The 20,187-nt window shown below is 40.0% G+C and overlaps 1 protein-coding gene across 3 annotated transcripts in view; it reads left to right on the top strand.

Annotated features, from left to right (window-relative positions):
- Nucleotides 1-20,187, top strand: part of LOC102204136 (RNA-binding motif, single-stranded-interacting protein 3) — a 158,710-nt gene that overhangs the window by 98,026 nt on the left and 40,497 nt on the right. For all 3 annotated transcript variants that reach the window (XM_005743148.1, XM_005743147.1, XM_005743145.1), the window contains exon 4: nucleotides 866-957. In XM_005743148.1, the coding sequence (XP_005743205.1) occupies nucleotides 866-957 (92 nt within the window). The remainder of the gene's footprint in view (nucleotides 1-865; nucleotides 958-20,187) is intronic.

Here is a 20,187-nt window from a genome sequence, read left to right as displayed (position 1 = left end):
ATAAACGTATGATACTATAATACTCAGCATATCAAGAACTGTTAAAAATCACAATAACATTGGATTGTGAGTGAAGTATTGCAGTAAGGTATTGTGAGATGCCCGGTGCTTCCCTCCTTTGAGGTGGATCGGCTAAACCTAAGTGACACTGGGTCATATAACAGGACAGCGGCAAATGTACAACAGAATGACTGAAAAAGAAAAGAGCCGAGGTGATGCAATGGCCTAGTCAAAGTCCAGACCTCAGCCTGGTTGAAATGCTGTGGCAGGACCTTAAAACAGTTGTGGACCACAGTGAAATGAAAGACACTGTAAAGAACACCGGACCAAAATTCCTCCACAGAGATGTGAGAGACTGATGGTGATATAGAAACTGTTTGCTTCAAATTGTTGCTGTGAAAGGTACTGAAGAACTTGGTTTTTCACAGACCTGCACAGAGCGCTGTTGAAGTTTTCTTTTTCACATAACTAATCTACAGAGACTGTATAGTGAGCAGCTTTTAGTAGTGTATTTCAGTGCTGTGTTGCACTGAAATAAACTAAAAATCATTACAAAAACATGGATCATAAACATGGTATAGTTATTGTTGTATCACCAGTTTTCTTCTGTGCAAAAATGCATTCAAAGGGAGAACTAGCAGCTTTCATTAAATATGTGACCTGACTATATTTCGACATATTTATTGCATTAATGCACTGAAAACACAGCCTCAGGTCTGTGATAGAAATCAGTAGTGAGCTTCCTCAGCACTATTCAGAACTTTACCCATTCCTGATTATTTATCATCATTTTTTTCTTTCCTCCTTACCATCCTCCATCTTCCTGACACTTTCTGCATCTGTGTTACTTCTGTTGTGTGTACAGGGTATGGTTTTGTGGACTTCGACAGCCCTGCAGCAGCTCAGAAGGCTGTGGCCTCGCTCAAAGCCAGCGGAGTCCAGGCACAGATGGCAAAGGTAAGCTCCGTCACACGCTCCAGTCTGTGGTCTGATTAACTTGGCGGTGTTGGTGTTGATGAGGTGGTGTTGTAACTCCTGAAGAAAACGGATTATAATAGATGGTGAGATTACTTTTTTAATAGCTTGCGATGACATAAATGAGATGATCAAAACTTTTGCCGTGACCGCTTGGTTTACACGCGAGTTATACTTTTGGGTTGACTCGAGACTGACAGGTGCAGGTTTGCTTGAGTCTGTTTGAGATTACTGATCAAATTAGTCCTGGAGTTAATTTTTTCATGGCAAGCAAACAAAATGACGCAGATTAAGGCTTGACTGCCTTCCTACATTCCCACAATCTTTCTTTGCTTTTTGGTCTTATGTGGCCCTTTAGTAATGCTCTGTTTTATTTTCAAAAACGTGTGTGAAAGACAGATGAGATTAGAGAAAGTGGGTGTTTGTTAAATTTATATCCTTACGTTAGTATATCTTATAAGACTGCATAGTAGCAGGGAACACGCCTATCTTTCTTTTCTCTTAAGGAAAGCATGAAGGTTAATCTGCAGTGTGCGCATGTGTGCATGTTAGAGGACAACAATGCTGTGACGAAACTTGGACCTAACCAGCACAATCACATTATCCTGCCTGAGAGAAAGACAGAGAGACAGTGAATAGCCTGTCTTGTTTTCAGATTCATTAAAGCTGTATTGCTGCATACTTCCTTTTCTAAATGAGAGAGGAGTGCAATTAAAAATAGGCCAGTCTTCAGGCACCAAGAGCATCCCATTGAATTAAACAGCAGCAAGCCTTTGAGCCACCTTTGCCTTGCTCTTCTATTAAACCTCTTTTCATTAGACTTCCATCTCTTATTTTGTTCGTAACGGCTTAGGGGTGGTGGGTGGGGGGGTATTGGGATAGGGAGTAGCAGGGTTGATGTGTTTAGCTGTTATAGAGGGGAGAACCCTCGACTCCTTGGAGATTGAGTTCTCTGGAGGGATGGAACGGAGGGCAAAGAGTCCATTTCAAATGAAATTACAGACTTCTTCCAGTTTCGTGAACTAATTATGCAGAAGAGCTGCTGACGTCCCACATAACTTTCCCAGATCAGTGAGCAGTAAATAAATCTTACAGTCTTAAAACACTGATGGAGGATGTTCCATCTCAAGCCTAACCTTGAACATTTTGTAAGTTGAGCAACTTTTTTTTTTTAAATTAGAGAGACTGACAATTGAAAACTTATAGCAGTACAATGAGATTTTGTGTAGGCTCGCTGAGACGGTAAGCTTTGATGTTGCGTCTAATCTGCAAGATAGTTGAGTCTTTCAAACAAAGTGAAGGGCGGAGAGAGAGAGAGAGAGAGATGATCAGCTTGTTTTAAAGAGGGATGAAACATCTAAGACAAATATTACCTATTTTGGGGTTTCGGGATGTTTGGATAGCGTCACTACTGAGCCAGTGCTGGCCTTAAATGTCATAGCATCCAATCTGCAAAGATAAATCTAGCCAAGCATGCCATATGCATGTTACGTTTAAATATCTGAAAACATATTCTGTGTTGAAAGCAATTGTTCAGATAAATAAAGGCAGGCTTATAATCCCATATTGAGAACATAAATGGTGTGGGATATTTCATGATGCTCCCTGAAGCTCTTTACGTACATTTTTCCTACCTGTATCAAAGTCTCATAGTGTTGATCTATGCAGCCTATACAGTATAAAAATTATATCTCACAACTTTATATTCTTATTTTATAGTTACTCCCAGCTACCAGGAAGCACAGAGGCTTACTATATTCTGATACAGTAAAAAGCATGAGATCTACTGCCTTTTAAAACTGATTGGAAGAGACTTGAACATAGTAACTGGCGATAGAATAGGTTTTGAGAGGAAGTACTATATCATTGACCTTGTTTGGAAGGATGAATTTAAAAAAAAAAGAATCTGTAGAGACAAGAAGAGCATGGAAATTGCTTATCTGTGGATCTGGTTCTTAAAATATCTTTTCTCTTTTCCTTTCTTTATATTTAAAAAAAAAAGGAAAAGGCAAACATGATTGTGAATCTACAGATCCCAGGATCTAGGTTTTGCTTAACTTCCTCTGCAACGGTATAAATAGTTAAAAGTTGTGTTGTATAAAAAACCACTTTTAAGAGCCATTGTTGGACAAATAAATCTACACGGGAGACGAGATGATATGTCATAGATGTAAGCATTTGTGCCTACAGGAGCTCAGAAGAGAAATGGACTACACCACATAATGCTTATAGCCATCCCTAGTGTTATCTGCGTGTTTGTTTAAATGCCGAACCAGCAGTTTGGTCAGTCAAGACAACGAATCAGAAATGTCAGACAGGTTTATACACATGACAGACGACAGAAACGAATCAATGGGCAGCAGGAAAACCAAACACGGGAACCATCATGCTGCATGACAGATAATGTAAGAGATGTAGGGGGCTTGTGCTGAGAGGTTGCATTTAGGGCAAGACGCTGGAAATAGCTTAAAATAGAGCTGGAAGCAGCAGTATATGTAACAGTGTAAGCAGTCCGTGTTAGCCATGATTACAGTAACTTCCTGACATCACTCATGAATTAATTAGAGCACAGTTGAAGCAAGATTAGACTGCTAGTGTGTATATAACTGGATTTACTGCGAGAAACCTTTATCCATTAAACCCTGCAGCTTGCACTGACATCTTCTTTTGTAGCAGGTGCATGTTTTGGTTGTGAAATAAATGAGACGAGAAGAAAACACAGCAAGCCAAGATGAGAGAAGAGACAAGAAACTGTGTATGTGCGTGTGTCCTATACTCACTTCCTCAGTCTTCTTGGTAATTACTGTTGACCTGAAAGATGATTACTTCTACAGCTGTACTCCCTCACGCTCTCGCCAGCTCACTCACAGTTAGTTTTTCTGTCTCCCAGCCTCATTCTTGCTTTCTTTTTGTAAGAGTATCTGTAGGTTGAATCCCCCTAACATTATTACACAGAGTACAGCGAATGATTTAAATTCTAGCTCTGATTTTTAACCAATATGTGAATCGGTGCTTCTCTGCATTTTATGCACTACAAAATGTTTTGTGAAAAGCATGTGTAGCCCTGTAAGAACATTCAGCAATGTGAAAGTATTGAATATTAACATTCATATCAGGGCATTATTTTATTTTGCAAACACAAAATCACCTAAGCCCGTGTGTGTGTGTGTGTGTGTGTGTGTGTGTGTGGGTATATAATAACAGTTACACAGGGCCAAGGTCACTATGCTAATTAGAGAGATGGTACTACTGGCAGTGACACTTCACACCTCCCTCCCTTATTCTCTCCCTTCTTTCTTCTCCCCTCCACTTTGTCCTTGGCACCTCCTGTCTTTGTATTCACTTCTCTCTCTCTCTTTTTTAACCCCCAATCCCACCATTTAATCCTATTTTAGGGGTTGGTTTAGTTGCTCCCCCCGCGCGCGCACACACACACACACACACGCACTCACACACACACACACACACACACACACACACACACACACACACACACCCCATTTCCTCTGTTGTACGTTCCCCCCAAACCGTGTGTGTATGTGTGCAGCAGGTGCTGCAATGCCTCCTCCAGAGTCGTTAGTTACAGGGTTGAGAAAGGACAGTGTGTGAAGGGTAGAAAGAAAACGGGCACTCGTAAAGTTAACGACACTGGTTGACTGTCATTTATCTGCCTCTTTTTTTTTTCTTTCTTTTCTTTCTTTCTTTCATTCTTTCTTACCTTTCTTCCTTCGCTCCCCCGGACTTTATTTACTGATATAAACGGTGTGTGCAAGCTTTCTTGCATGTGTACTGCTTTTATGTGGCTGTCTGTGTGTGTCTGACAGCTGAGGTTAGTGATGGGAAGAGGTGGCCAGCAGGACCAACTGAGACATAAAATAAAGATGAACCAGACAAAAACACATACACAGGAAGACAAGAGCATTTCTTTTTCCCCCCACTCTGCTTCCTGCTTGTCTATCACTCTGTTACCTGTTTGTTTCTAACCTGTTTGTTTTTTTCCTCTTCTTTTTTTTCTTTCAGCCATTTGTTTGAGTGTATTTTTTATTTTGTCAGCCAGATATACAGTAATACACCTGAATACTTTCACCAGCCAGCACATATAATGTAAATGTTGGTGTTATTCTGCTTTGTAAAGAGCAGCCTGTGACTGAAAAGCTGAGTTTTAAATTGAAAACCCTGGGCTAGGTGATAATGGTAATGTTCCTTTCTTCTGTTGTAAAATCTGAAGTGACCCATCTCTTTAGAGGACTCTTCTTTTTATAAACTATGTAGATTATTTTTGAATACACAGCTATGACAAAGAAGGTTGTCTCTGTGCAGTTAAACAAAATGTATTTGGATTCTCTATTTGTGTTCAGAGATATCAACTATAATATTTCTATATTCTTTAAAAAAAAAACATGCCATCAACTTGCATTGCAAGTTGCTCATATCTGAGTGGTTAAGGATGTTATAAAGCTGAATTTACTGTCTTTTTGTTAGACCTGACAGCCCCTAGCCAAACAATAGCAAGAAGAGGACATTCAGGAGGAGGACAGAAAGGAAAATAGGAATGGGAGGGATCCTAGTGAGTGAAACCCAATCGAATTAAATGTAATCTGGCCTGAATGTGCACAACCATCAGCTGCTTTCCAATCATATTAACCCTGCATTACCATCCCTTGGCTTTGTGTGTGCGCGTGTATGTGCATGTGTCTTTTTATGTTAGTGTGCGTAGAGGGTGATGGGAGAGAGATGTAGGAGTTAAGTGGATAAGTGAGAAAACAAAAGAAAGAGATGGACTGGATGGGGGAGAGAGCGTGAGAGGCAGGGAGACTGAGAGGAAAATGAAGATGAATATAGGTGTTTGGGTGATTAATGCGCCGCTGTTGCATTGCTAATGAAAAAATATTTCTCATCATTACAGTAATCATGATAATTCCTAGTGACACATAACAGTTTCTTCATTTTACTGCTTTACTAAGTTGTGTATTATGCCATCAAAAAAGATTACTTGCACAACAGTAAATGTTAGAGTACTGAAAACAGAACTGAAGTCTTTTAGTATATGAGCATAAAGAGTACACGAGAACACGTATACTGTTTTTGGTAGAGACCTTTATAAATCTGTATAATGTCAACGTTCTAGTTGAATAACAAAAATGGTAAACATTGAAGATGTTAATAAAACATAAGTGACTCATTATCCGTTCGTGACATTTTTTTCTCCCTCCTCAGTGTACAGTACCGCTAAAGGATAGATTGCAAGAACCTGAGGTTATTGAACTTATGCAATATGCAGCCAAAAAGCATTCTTTCGAAAGGCCCTGGCTCATAAATGCTTCATTAACAAAAGTAATATCAGTAAAATGCTTGCCTTTTTTGAGATGGCAGAGCAGGCAATAAAAACAGAGGATACTTAGTTTCTTTTTTGGCAAACTTGTTGCTGCTTACACCAAATGCTGCGGCTTAGATAATGCAAATGCTGTCATGGGTTGTTCTGTACTGAGTCCTCCATAGGTCTTTTGATGAGGCAATTGAAGAGGCATTGTGTGTGTGTGTGTGTGTGTGTGTGTGTGTGTGTACATATGTATGTATAGATCAAAGTCCCTGGTTGTTAACTTAAGTTATTAGCTTCATAACTTAATTTGCTATATGTTTTGTAGTCTCTGTGGGCAGCAGTAGTAGTTTTTCCCAGACATCTTACCTTCCTCACAGCAGATGGAGCCACATTTTTGATGTGGCTCCATACAACACATGCTCTTCCTGACACAACCTGCTTAGGGATTTGTTTCCTCCTATTCTCAAACTTGGGATCTATCACCTGTTGTGTAAATGTACAAACCACTGCACTATGAAGCTGGTGTAATGGCCAAGAAAAAGAATAGCAAGGTGCTTGTGACTGGGATAAATTGTTGGTTGGCCACTGATTGCACTGATTTATTTTCACATTTGGTGACCAATTGCAAGTATTTGTGGACCAAAGCGATTCCACAGGTGGGAGGCCACTTGTCTCTAAACAAGCACTATCTGACTCTGATGATTTGCAAATAATTGCCATCTGATTTATAAACGCAGCCAGTACATTGTAGTAAATCTGAGTCACTTTGAAAGAGAACTAAAATAGAGCGAGAGCGTCATGGAAATGGAATCAGGCCCATATGAATCATGTTTGCTAACATCAGTACAGGTTGGGGATGAATTTGAAGTTTGTCATGTTTAAGAAGACAGTCAGTAAAGGATGGATTCCCAAGCAAATGCACGATTTGTTTGGTGGTGAATGAAAGCATCACATCTTCATAGCCTCATATTTCAGCAATGCAACGCAATCAGCTACAGCAATAACATGTGAAATTATATTATTTTAGAGGAATTGCATAATACATTTCAAGCAATTTTCAGTCATTTTGTTAGAGTAAGATGCTTTTCAACTACTGAATGGCTCATTAAGAAAAACCCTTCAGATTTGGTTTCACCCCAGCATTACCCGCGAGAGAACGGAAAACAAAGACGAATGAGGGAAGTACTGCCATGAACAGAGGAGGGATGGAGTAGGCAGCTAGAGAGTGGGGGTGGTGCTTGGTTTGATGGAGCTGGGTTGAGAACAGCTCTATAAGGACGGAGATAACTGGAAAACACTATAAAATGCCTATCCTCACATTTTCTCCCTCTGTGGAATTAGCCTTTGAGTGGGCTGCTGGAGCGAGGGAGGGTGCGTGCGGTGATTGATGGAGGGAGGGAGTGGGAAGCCCAAACTGTAGCAAGGGAGGGTGGAGAGAGATGGAGTATATGTGGAGTGGGCAGCCTGAACTATGAGAGGGAGGAAGTATAAGAAGGAAATAAAAGGCTAGCAGAAAAGGAGGGTGTGAGGAAGAAAAGGGTGGCGCTGCATTTACAATCTTTTTTTCCCCACACACTCAGTGGAATACATATGAGTGAAGTATATTAATGGCAGTGAGAGAGGCTGTGTGAAAGGTCCCTTTTTATGGGGACACTATTGCTTCTATTTTTTGATTGGCTGTTCGGTCCTCACATCTCTCATTGTTATTGGTGGCCAGGCACGTTCGTTGTTTGTCATTGGGCAGACAGCATAGTCGGCTAGGTTCGCAATCCGATGGCATAATTCAGCCATCGATCAAACTTTGTGGACAGCAGTAGCCAAACTGCTCCTCCAGACAGAGACAGAGCCTTTAGAGTGGAATATCACAAATCAAATGCTGTAACCTTTTAGTACGTCTGAGTCTGTACATGCCCACTGAAAACCAATGAAGCCTTTTCCTCTCGCTCTGCCATGCAGTCTGACTATTCTTCACTTATCTATTTTTTAAGTATTTATTCATTTCAATTACATATCTCCATCCTGCCTCTTCATTTAGAAAAATTGCTTCACTGAAATCCTTGAAGTCATTTGTGCTTGTTGATTTAGAGGGTGGTGCACAGAGAGTTGTGGTGATTATTGAGTTGGACACCTGCAATGCTTACCAATTGCTGTTACCTGGATGCCTGGTGGCGATATCTTTGAGACTGATTACAGCTGATAATGACCACTCAGTGGGACGATAACATTTGAGTTGGGTGTCCTTGTAACATTTACTCAGATGAAGGATTTGTGGTTTCAGAGAAAATAATGGCACTTGTATGCTAGAGATGTATTGTGTTAATTACCTCAGCTCTTGGTCCTGTTGTATTTTTCTAATGATTATTTACTATGTGCAATTTCACACATGGAGGGTTTAGATATGTTATAGCTACTCCACCACATTTGTAATACAAGGTTCCAATTAAACTATACATAATAAATTGCAGTGAATTGTATGGCGCTAATTGTAGTGTGAGTGGGGTTGTTAGCAACAATTATATAACAAGTACCTAAAGAAATCTTAATCTTTCTGTTGACAGTGTTATAAATACGTATGATTTATGACCTACACTTAATTTGAAAGGGTTTTCCAAATATATGCTAGTATCTCTTTTCAAGCCATTGGTTAGGACAGTTGAGAAAAACAACATGTTTGAAAGTGAGATGAAAGTTGTGTATTAAACAACACTACAGTGAAAATTGGCTAAATTTAATAATAATGAATGCACTTGTAATTCTGTGTGTATTTATAGAAATAAAAAATGATCTATATGTATGTATATATGGAAACGTGTGTGTGTGTGTGGGGGGTGGGGGTGGGGGGTAGTCCATCGTAGTCAACATTTATTATTTTGCAGTCTGTTTCGCTCCTGTTGCATAAACTGTTCTTCGTCTGCATCATCTGTCTCTCGTTGCATATCCTTCAGGCAAACTTTAGCTGTTTAACATCTTCTCCAATTTTGACTGGAGCAAAAACATTGATAAAGAGTATTGCCCACTTAGCAGAATGATTGCTTGGAGTTTTGTAGAATTATCCTCGTGTCCCTGACACAAGTTTTCTTAAATCCCTTCCTTTGCAATAGGTCATTCCATGATTATCTATTTCTTCTTTTCGCAATGTGAGGATGCACTAATGTTCTTATTATTATTCAAGTAAAAACTCAAGTTCCACTTAAGCTTAATAGTTAAGCTGTTTTGTGTAACGGAATCAGACTGCAGATTGTGTACTGATGCAGTGAAGCAACCCCAAACAGCATAACATTTCTGCCGCCATACTTCACAGCCGGTTTGACATTCTTGTACTGAAAAGTTCTTTGATCTGCACTCTGCGAGTTACTTGCAGTTTAGTGTGACCAAATGTTTCTGTTCTTGTAGACTTCTTTAGGCATCAAACAGTCTGTTCCAGAGAAGAGTGGGGCGGTGGAGGGTCACTTGCCAGACTCAAAGCTAGACAGAGCTTATTTTTGAAGGCCTTAGAGAGCTCTTTAGATCTTGGTGTAGTGATACCACATACCTCTATAGCAATGAAAACAACAGAATCAAGATGTCACAAGTTTTAATTATCCAGGGTCTATTTGTGTGGGGAGACCCAAACAGACATGGAGAAGATCTGTCGAGAGCGAAGTGAAGGCCGCCGGAATGACGTGGACCCAGCTGAAGAGAACGGCCCAGAACAGTCCGTTGCCGTGGTGTTGTTGCGGCCCTATGCTCCACCAGGAGTCTGCAGGAAAATTGATTGATTGAGGGTCTATTTGTAACTCCTTAAGGAGGTTTGTATTTTTATGGCAAAATCCTCATAATTTGAGATCTGATTTATAGATTTTGTATTACAAAAATGTGTTTCGATAGCATGCATCTCTTTTTAAAACCATATTTTTATACATACTTTAGGCTAACTTTTTTTTTCCTAATATTTTTGTATGAAGGACTTTGATATTTATCTTGATGAGGTCCTATAGAAACAAAATTGTACTTATTTTACTTACTGAAAGTATATGAGCCTTGTCATCTGTTTGATTGTATCTCTAGTTTATTGAAAAAGTTAGCAATTTAACATGGGATGTCCCCCAGGTTTCATTTCAAGATCTTTTTCTAGATACACACCAAATGCTTCAGATTTATATTGGATGCAAATATAAACAAAATGCAAATAGATTGTAGAGGTGGAACTTCAGTACAGACAAACTGATATATTAAATGTCAATGAATTTGTTTACATTAAAGCTGATATAATCAGTTCTGTAAATGTGCCAAGTTGATTTAATGCTTGGTAAGGACATAAATAATGTTGCTCAGTATAAAAGAACCGTATGACCAGACTCCATCGTTATGACCTTTGGCTGGCTTAATTTGAGGGTGCAACTAAAAATGAAAATGATTGATAATGTCAAGAACTTTGAGAATCCTAATGACAGCCACTGGCTGTCCTTTTTCAGGAACGTTCACATTCTGACTAGAGAAAGGAAATTGGACATTAGCAACCAAAGTTCAGCATGAGGGTAAAAATTCCTGGCTCATCCTATGAATGTTAAATATAAGGGTGGTTGGCTCTCTGCTGCTATGCATACTATTATAATAAATCATATGTAATTGCTTCTGGTTTTTCCTTTGTGTGTGTGTGGAGTGTGAGTGTTGGTAGTGGGGTTATTAATTATTTCACTGCTTATTCCTGGTTATCAGATCCTATACATGCACAATTTGGGGTAATGCCCCTGAAATAGAAGACAGGCCAGGTTGTTGCGGCTGCTCCTAATGACGCAGCTTTAACAAGGTTCTGTCTCAGGAGGACACTAAACCTGCTCAGTTTGGACTGGGAGGGTTTAAGAACCCTTGTTAAGGCATAATGGCTTTGTAAGAGGGGAGGATGTGGTCTGTACATGTAAAATGAATAGATGAGTATGAGCCTGCCATCATGAGGTGTCCTTGGTAGAGGATATGATGGTAATTAGACTGCTGTTTTCTCAATGGTGTTCCTGTGATGAGACTATTTAAACTCTTGGTGCTGCGTGTGTAGGTGTGTAGTTCGGCAAGGGTGGGATGCGCGTACATAGGCATGCTCATGTTCATCTGTATGTGCATGTGTCTTCGCTTGAGTGTGTGTGAATGTGCGTATGTGTGACTGCCCTTTAGTGTTTGCTGACTCAGGCTGGTTTTCCCTTTCTAAAAGTAAATAACCTTGGCCCAACAAGCTGTCAGCTGGCCCCACTGTGCCCTCGTCCCGACATCAAAAGATGGCGAGAAAATCTCTACTCTCTCATCCTAGCTCTTCAGCAACACACACTGAAAACGCATCTTCACAACGACCACATACTGCAAATGAAGTTGCATCTTCAAAAGCCCATCTCCTGATGCAAAGCGGCTGCAGCTGAAATTCTTTTTTGTGCTTCCATGTTACATTAATTCCATTAAATGTCTCTACATGTGCTTTCTGTGTCTGTAACACAGACACTCTGCAGCCAGAGCCCTTGGTTCAAACTCTCACTCTTGAAGTTGAGAAAGAGGATCATTTGCTGTACTATGTTTTTCTGAGCGTGTAACATCTATGGCTTTTGTTGCTTTTCACAACAAAGCATAACAACTGAAAATGAAAAGGCAACATCTCAGTGAGAGAATCCCAATATTTAGTTTTGAAATGTGCTGTGTGACAGTGGTTTCTGTGTAGCCCAAATCAACAGAGCTGGGCCAAAAGAAAAATTTAAGAAGGGGATCAAGTTGGCAGTATTACAGATGTAAATAAAGTCAGTCACAGATTTGTTTTTATGTTTTGTCACTTGTAAGATTATAGTGCTGATTATGTTTCTGGTATTGCCGGTACACCAGTCCTTTCTATTAAAAAGGAACGGTTCGAATCATGTGCTTTAAAAAACAATATGGGGAAAAAACAATTCATGGTACCCAGTGTTTGTTCAGTTATTTTTACTTAATCAAAACAACCCAACAGCAGTGTGATTGTTGATTTATACTCCCTGTGGTGCAGAAAACTTTGGGGGGGGGGAAAAACAACACGTCACATTTTGGGGGGTTAATGGACACTGCTGTGTCTCTGGCCCTCTGTTTATTATTGTCACTTTGGCTTATTTCGTTACTCATTGGATTTCTCACTCCTCCTTGTTTTTCCTACACCTTTTCCCTCTCGTTTTGCTCCTCTGTCTCATTTTTTTTTCTATCTTCCTGTCTCTCTCCCAAGCCAAACAGAGGTTAATCCCTCTGGTTTCAAATAGAGATAACCATGGCAACAGGCCACAGCTTTTGAGCTTTGAGTCTGTAGGACAAAGGCATTGATCAGGATGAAATAGTGTCATGTGAAAGCACAAAACACACAACTGGCAGATGTGTACACATGTTTGTGTGTTTGTATTGGGGCAAAAAAAAAATCCTCTAGTGGCTGCTCAGTCACTCGTGTAGACTGTGTGAAAATGAAATATGCATTTGGTGTCTAATAAGTGTATTTCTGTTTTTAAAAAGTTGATAGACATGCTGAGAATTAAAGATAAGGTCAGAAGTATGCATTTTAGCTTAACATGTGTTTGGCACTGAAGAGCTAAGCTAACTTAAACTGCACAGAGTCCTTGAGAAAATGAAACCCCAGAACTCCATTAGAGCTGCTCAGTGGCCTCTTAAGGAAAAATGATCTGTGCAGGAAAGTAGGTGTGAATGTTTAAGAGTGAAATGATGGAAGTGCAACTATTAGATTAGATGCTAGTGCTTTGACCCAAATAACACTTTTCATTCAGGCCACTCTGATTGAATCACAGTTAGGAAAAATAAATATTCAAAGTTTTGGAGGAAAGTTGCACTAATGCTGTTTTCCTTTATTTTGATTGCCCTGAGATTAAACTTGCCTTCTTGCAGCACACAGTCATTCTCGCATACTCACGCACATACACATACTTGACCTTGATGGTTGGATTACAGCGAGACTGATGTAGTCAGAAGAGCAGAGTTGATGAAAAAGGTCTTTTATTGAAGTGTAAACCAGTATTTCTCTCCTCTTGAACTTTATAGCCGAGGCCAGCGGAAGGTGTGGGCGGACACAGACGGCTTAACCGTTATACAGCAGATCTACCAGCTCGTCAAAATTTCTGCTCCTTTCATAAAGTACTACAAGTGTTACATACCCTGGTATGACAGCCACATTTTTTTGACTTTTATGGCAATTCAATGAAGTTGAGAGTACGGTTGTAGCTCTTGCCTTAAAATCCTGCATTTATACTTTTTTCATGCATTTTCTCAAATGTTTTCATGAAGATGAAACGAATTAGATGGTATTTTTCCTGCACCAGTTTTCAAACGGCAGCCTCCTTTACACTTATGTATCTTGGCATTTTTACATGTAACATGAAATAATGGGGGGAACAAATACATCGTTGAATACCTCATCTTCTTTCAGAGTTTGATTCAGAACTCAGAAGCGTTTTAGTCACTGCCAAGAGCACAAATCTTCTCTTCACTTGAATTTTTCAGGACCTTTTTTAAAAAAAAAAGATATTGTAGTTTCCTTTTAATTTGTTTTCTCTCTGGCTGTGGCTCTTCACTTCTTTTTCTAGTGCTTTGTCTGACAAGCTACATACCATTTAAGAAAAGGGGGGGGGGGAGACAAAGGAAAAAAAATGCATTTTAATAAGTTTGTCTGAAAACTTTCTTTATTAATTTTCGCTTTCCTTATCCGAGAAAGTGCTTCCTCAATGATAATCCAGCTATCCAGCAGGCCTTCTGGTTTATTGCATTTGTCTAATGAAATGCTCCAATACAGACAGACAATCAAGGAACAATTCAGTGAAAGAAAGAGATAGAGAGAGTGGGGGTGGAAGAGGTAATGTGTGAGTGAATTTAGGAGCTGAACTCCACTTTGTTTTAATCTGTTAAAGTGGTATTAAGAGTAGCAGAGTTACTGTGAAGGATGCAGACCATGTATCCAGGACTGCAGGCTTTGAATCTTTGATTGTCTTTGTAACTTTTCCCTGCATTTTACTGGCACACTGCAGGGTGTTACAAAGCTTAAATGCTCCTGTGCAAAGTGCTGACTTTATTTAAAGAAAAAGAATGAAAACTGATGAAAAGTCCAGTAGCTATAATTGGTTATTGTTGCTTGTTAACACAAAACACTTGTTTTGCTCATTAGAGAACGTAGGGGCACAGTTAACAAATCAGCATTGTGTTGTAGTTTAGATATTTGACAATTTCAAGAATGATAATTACTATACTTAATATAAGCACTCAGGATCTGATCCTTCCTAAAAGATTGCCTGAAATAACATCAAAATGAGGAAAGAAGATGATTTAAGTGACTTTGAATTGGCAAAGGTTTACAGAGAATCTTCTGAAAATGAGAAGATATCCAGTGGACATCAGTTCTCTGGGTGAAAGTGCCTTGTTGATGCCAGGATGGGATGACCGCTATGAACTGATAAGAATGCAACAGACAATACCTGCAGAAGAGCATCTGCTACAGCAGGAGAAGACCACAGCGTTCTGTTAGCTAATAGGAAAATGAGGCTGCATTTTGAACAACAAAATATTGGAAAACATCGCCCGATCTGATGAGTCTCGATTGCTGCAAAATTTGGATGGTAAGGTCTGAATTTGGCATAAAAAAAAGTTGAAAGCGTGGCTCTGTCCTTAAACCACCACCTGGCAGGTGGTATAATAGTTTGGGGGATTGGTTTTGGGGTGGGGGTTGTTTGTTTTTTGGAACAGTTGTTGCTGACCATGTCCATGCCTTTAGTGTACCCATTTCCTGATGGCTGCTTCCAGAAGGATAAGGCTCACAAAGTACAAACCATCTCAAACTAGTTTCTGGAACTTTAATGGGCTCCACAGTCACCAGTAGAGGACCTTTGGCATGCAGTGGAATGGGATATTTGTATCATTGATGTGCAGCTGCTAAATCTGCAGCAGGTGTGATGTTGTGTTAATATGGACCAAAATCTCTGAGGTGTCCAGTTCCTTGTTGCCCCTGTGGTTCAAAGCAGTTCTAAAGGTTAAAGGGGTCCAGCCCAGAACTGGTAACATGTATATTTCACATGCGTTCTGCAGTCACGTGATAGATAATCATTGTCATCTATTTAAAATTTCCATTTGCTCATCTCTTTTGTTTACCCATCACTTCCTCTCCAGAAGTTCTGCCTTGATCATTTGCAGTCAGTGTGACACCTCTGGGTGTGTGTTTGTCTATGTAGTTGTAATCATTAACAAATCCCTCTGAAGTAGCTTTAAACAGCCCTTCAAATGCTGACCCCAACCCACCACACACATATCGTTCCCCACCCCACATACTCAAAGGTGTTACATGCTCTATGTACCTGCAGAGTGACAGACAAGTCCTCGCCTTGGTTCCAGGTTGTATTAATCATTTAGATTGAGGATTTCCCCCGAGCCCATTCTTTCCTCAGGCAGACAGTATGACATCAGGCTGATGAGGCCTCGGATGACACAGACACATTCGTCAGACATACAAAAGATTTGTTTCAAAATCTCTGTTTTTATGAACATTTAAGTCTTAAAAATATCTTTGTTGTTCTATCTCGTGAGACTTGGAAGACTGTTGTTGTTGTTGTGAAATGTTTTATGTCCTTAACAGCATTTCAGTGTGCCCTATTTCTACTGTAAAAGGTACAAATTCTTGATCCTTTTATTGTATATTGCATTATGTGAGGCTTTCAGAGTACTAGGTGCTGCTCTGTCACAACCGTGGCAGAAAAAAAAAGGTTTAACTCAAGGTTATTTTACTTTAGTTTTGTTTCTCCTTGTTTCTCAGCTCCTTCAAGAAGTTTTTCTTTGTCCAGTCGTTGGTTAGAGGTAAATGGCACAAGTGAAATTAATGGGAAAATATAGCTAGGGAAAATCACTGGAATCATTCGGTTAATATAAAACTGAGGCATAAAGAATGAAGAGGTTTTGTGTAAATTTAACAACGTGATTTTTCTCTGCCAGGCTTTTTACTTGGACTTCCTGAGTAGGAGAAGAAGCATAAACAGTTAGAAGCTAAATGTATTTGCTTCTTACTGACTTTTTGCAAATGCATCCACACGCAATCTCTAAAAGCACATGTCGCCAAAACACCACATAAAACCAAGACTGCAGAGAGACACACACACAAAGTGGCAGGTGCATGAAAGTAAAATACTGCAGTGTGTGTCTGTGTGCAGTGGTATTAATTATACTGTGGGGACAAATTACACAATCACATTGTGAAGACATGTGTTTGGGGATAAACTCAAAGCTCCATTAGGCAAATCATTACATTTTAAGGTCTTAAGGTTTAATTTTAGGTTTGAGTTAGGATAAGGACTCGAACGAAGATATTGGTTGTGATTTAGGTTAGAGTCGGTCTTTAGGAAATGAAGTTAATGTAATGTCCTCTGAAGTGATGGAAACCTGACTGTGTGTGTGTGTAGGCCTGCTTCAGTGATCATCTGTCTGCATTCCAGGTAATTAGACTGGCCAACAGCTGAGTCCCATTAGTGTTGATTACAGCATTCAGTACTACAGAAGAGAAAGAAAGGGAGAACTAAATAGAGAGAAGTGTGTGTACAATGTGCACACAGGGTGGGCTGTGGAGGTGTTTGTGTGTATCATCCTTGTGCTTGGATTTTTGTGTTATAGTACTATCTTCCCATGGCTTATTACCTTGCGTTCTAGCAATCAGCTATAAGGAATTAATGTAACATTTGTTATACATTTTCTTTAAAAACTTCTCAAGGAGGATCCTCAAACTTTTTACCAGTCAGCTAAAAGCATAGTCTTAATCCCAACAGGGATCACTCACCTGTTTCTGCTGGCATCGCATAAGATGAGAAACTTGGGATGAAAAAGCTTCAGCGCAGTGCCAGAAAGCAACAACAGCCACATAACCACAGGAAATGACACCACTTCTACTCAGCTGCTAGGAATCAGGCCCACACTCATAAGTTACATTTGTGTGGTCACTTTGAAGAATAAACAGCAACAAAAAAAAAAAAGCAATATGACTGATGGAACGTTACATCTGGACCAGCGTTTTGTTTAGTCTATTGATGTTGCCTATCTCATGATTTCTGTTCTTATTTCAAATCACACCCAAGGGAAATTAAATTGCTCAACTTATGAAACCTTTTTGTCTGTATCCAGTCAAGGAAATGTTTACTTAATCCACACAAGGCTTTTCTGTCTGCATGTCCACCTACACTCTTTCTGTCTTCCTCTCCATGTACTTGTGTGTCTCTTTCTCCTCTGTCTGACCCTCCCTGATGGTTTCAGTGTCTCAGGATTGGGTGATTGATTCCAGCTCTGGGCGGCTGGAAGACGAGCAGCCTGCACACTGATGTGCAGCAGGAACTGCACTTTGTGACGAATTACTGGCCTTTTAATACACAGTAGAGACAGAGTGAGTAAAACATGAGAAGAGTGGAAGAAGCCATATTGAAATTGCAATGCCAGGACAGGGGAGAAGTCCAAGAAAAGAGGGAAAAGGAAACAAGTAAACATGTAAATTAATGGATAGATGGGTAAACGGATTAATCGCTTTATGTGTAACTGTGAGATCTTTGTGTGTGTGTAGCGCCAATTATCTAGAAAGGCATCTCCTAATGCTTGAAATGAGTCATACAGAGTGTGAAGATGCAGTGTTAGAAGCCTGTGGAAGAAAAAAACTGTCCTGTAATTGAATTAAACATTGAAACATAGTCAGTCTCTCACTTAGTCAAGAGTGATGCCATTTCTTTGAGTCATCAGGGTTTCTTTGCCACTTCACAGCCACTAGAGAGTCACAGAGTGGAAAACAGCTTTTCTACTTCTGAATATATTCTCATATGTCATCACTCGAAAAACCTTGAACTACAGTTTTAATGATCCTGGAACGTTACTGCAATCCTTTAAAGCTTAGCTAAGCTAATTGACCTTTTGTAGCCAATTAACCAGAGCAGAAAACTGGAATTTACAGAGTGCATGGATTTGTCTCGTTTTTATCTTATTTATTTTTGATTGAAAAATGTGTGTTTGGATGTTGAAAGCATGTGCCCCACTCACAGAAAGTTGATTCGGGTCATCTGGGCGCAGCGTTTTCAGTGGGAGAAGTCACTTGGATGAGTGATGAAACGTTTCTCCCTCTGAAAAACGCTTCGCCCAGATGACCAGAATCAACTTTTTGGGATTTTCTTACCTGGATGATTAAATAGGGCATGTGCCCCCTATTGCATATCAAACCCAATTCCCTCAAAATACTCTCACATCCATTAGGAATAAATTGACATGTAGTTGGAATTGCAAAGCAGTTTAATATGTGCGGGTGGCGTTAGAATTACTACAAAAGATACATCCCATGTATCGCTACAGCTGGGTAAAATGGCATCTTGCATAGACAATTTTTTTAATGACCTGTCTGTTACAGACACATAAACACACGTAACTTAGAAGCAGCTGCAGCTGCCATTGCTACGATAATATGTACTGACCAGAGACTAAATGATGATGTAATCAGTATCCAGTGTTGATTTCAGTGAGCTTCCAGTCATGTCGAAGATGTAGAAAAGTGTATATCTCCATGGCTAATGAAACCCTGGGGATTTCAGGGTTTAGGGTTCATAAAGTATTTATGGTATGTTCATTAAGTATTGATTAAGCCGTTAGAGAGCATTTAGACACTCAGACAATCATTATGAAAGATTAGAACTTAAGGAAGAGCAAGATGAAAGAAGTTAGAAATGCAGATGGCGAGAGCTGGCCATGAGAGATGAAGGAAAATGACACAGAAGCAGAGAAAAGTGGAAGGAGGACGGGAAAAGAATGAGAAGGGAGAGGAGGGAAATTTCTGCCCTTTAAATATTAATTAAGCATTCAGATAGTGTTTTAGACTGCAAGGCTACCATTATAGGAGATTAGGTTTTAATCTGAGCAGAGAGGAGGAGCAAATAGCAAGTAGGGGAAAAAAGGAGAGAAAAGGGGGAGGATGAACAGATTGGAGGAGGTTAGAGCATTGGAAGGAGGTGAGTGAAGGAGAAGTAAGAATGGATGGATTAGGTAAAAAGGAAGACTCAACACATAATGCTTTCTCAAATCAGCCTGCTCCTGGTTGAAAGTGGTCAGCTGTCTGTTTTCAAAGCGTTTCTGTCTACACTGTTTTTCTTCATCTTTCCTTCCATACATGTTCAATTCCTGCTCATTTCTTTAAGGGTCGTGGGAGGTAATAAAGTGTTAGTTCTGATGTGAAGTGTTGGGATTTCAGATATGAGCTGAATTGCGGAGAAAAGTGATGCTCGAGTACCGTCTCAGCTCATGCAGACTGACACGCAGACTGATCTGGCATTTCTCACAGATATTTAACCGTTGCTTTGCCCTCGCTTTACCCTCCAGCTCCTCAGCAGGTGCCTTTGCCTTGCAGTGTAGGAGCATTAGAGGCATAGACCTGTTATAATAATGCAGCAATGAGGTTTAATGGGGCTGAAAACACTGGCTGACTAGCTGGCAGGCAGGCTACCCAGTCAGAGAGAGGCACAGTTGGTGTGAAGCAGCTTCCAGCTTGCGACAGATGTTACAACGAGAGAGAGCGAGTGAGACATAGAGAATGACGTGGGGACAGAGGAAGAGAGAAGTGAGTCATTTGCAACATGCAGAGTGAGAGATCACTGTGAAGTAACTTTGTGCAAACAGCAACTTTAAGCAAAGTCAAGTAGAGTTCATTCACGTGTGGGTGCTCCAGAGCACCTTAGCTCATATCCCACTTGCAGTGCAAATGCACAGGTTGTGCAGAAATCTGTTGTGAAAGGAGGTATTGTAGTAAAATTTAAATTGTGACAGTAAAACATTACATTGCCCCCATTGATTTTCATGCTCATCTTCCACGAGATTTCCCCCGATGGAGCCAATAAGAATGATGGAAAGAGAGCCTAAAATTTTTA

This window comes from Pundamilia nyererei, unplaced genomic scaffold, assembly GCF_000239375.1.
Source record: "Pundamilia nyererei isolate P.nyererei 1_Seehausen unplaced genomic scaffold, PunNye1.0 scaffold00128, whole genome shotgun sequence".
Taxonomy (NCBI): domain Eukaryota; kingdom Metazoa; phylum Chordata; class Actinopteri; order Cichliformes; family Cichlidae; genus Pundamilia; species Pundamilia nyererei.
The sequence above is the reverse complement of the archived record's forward strand: the minus strand, read 5'-3'. Positions and strand labels throughout refer to the sequence as shown.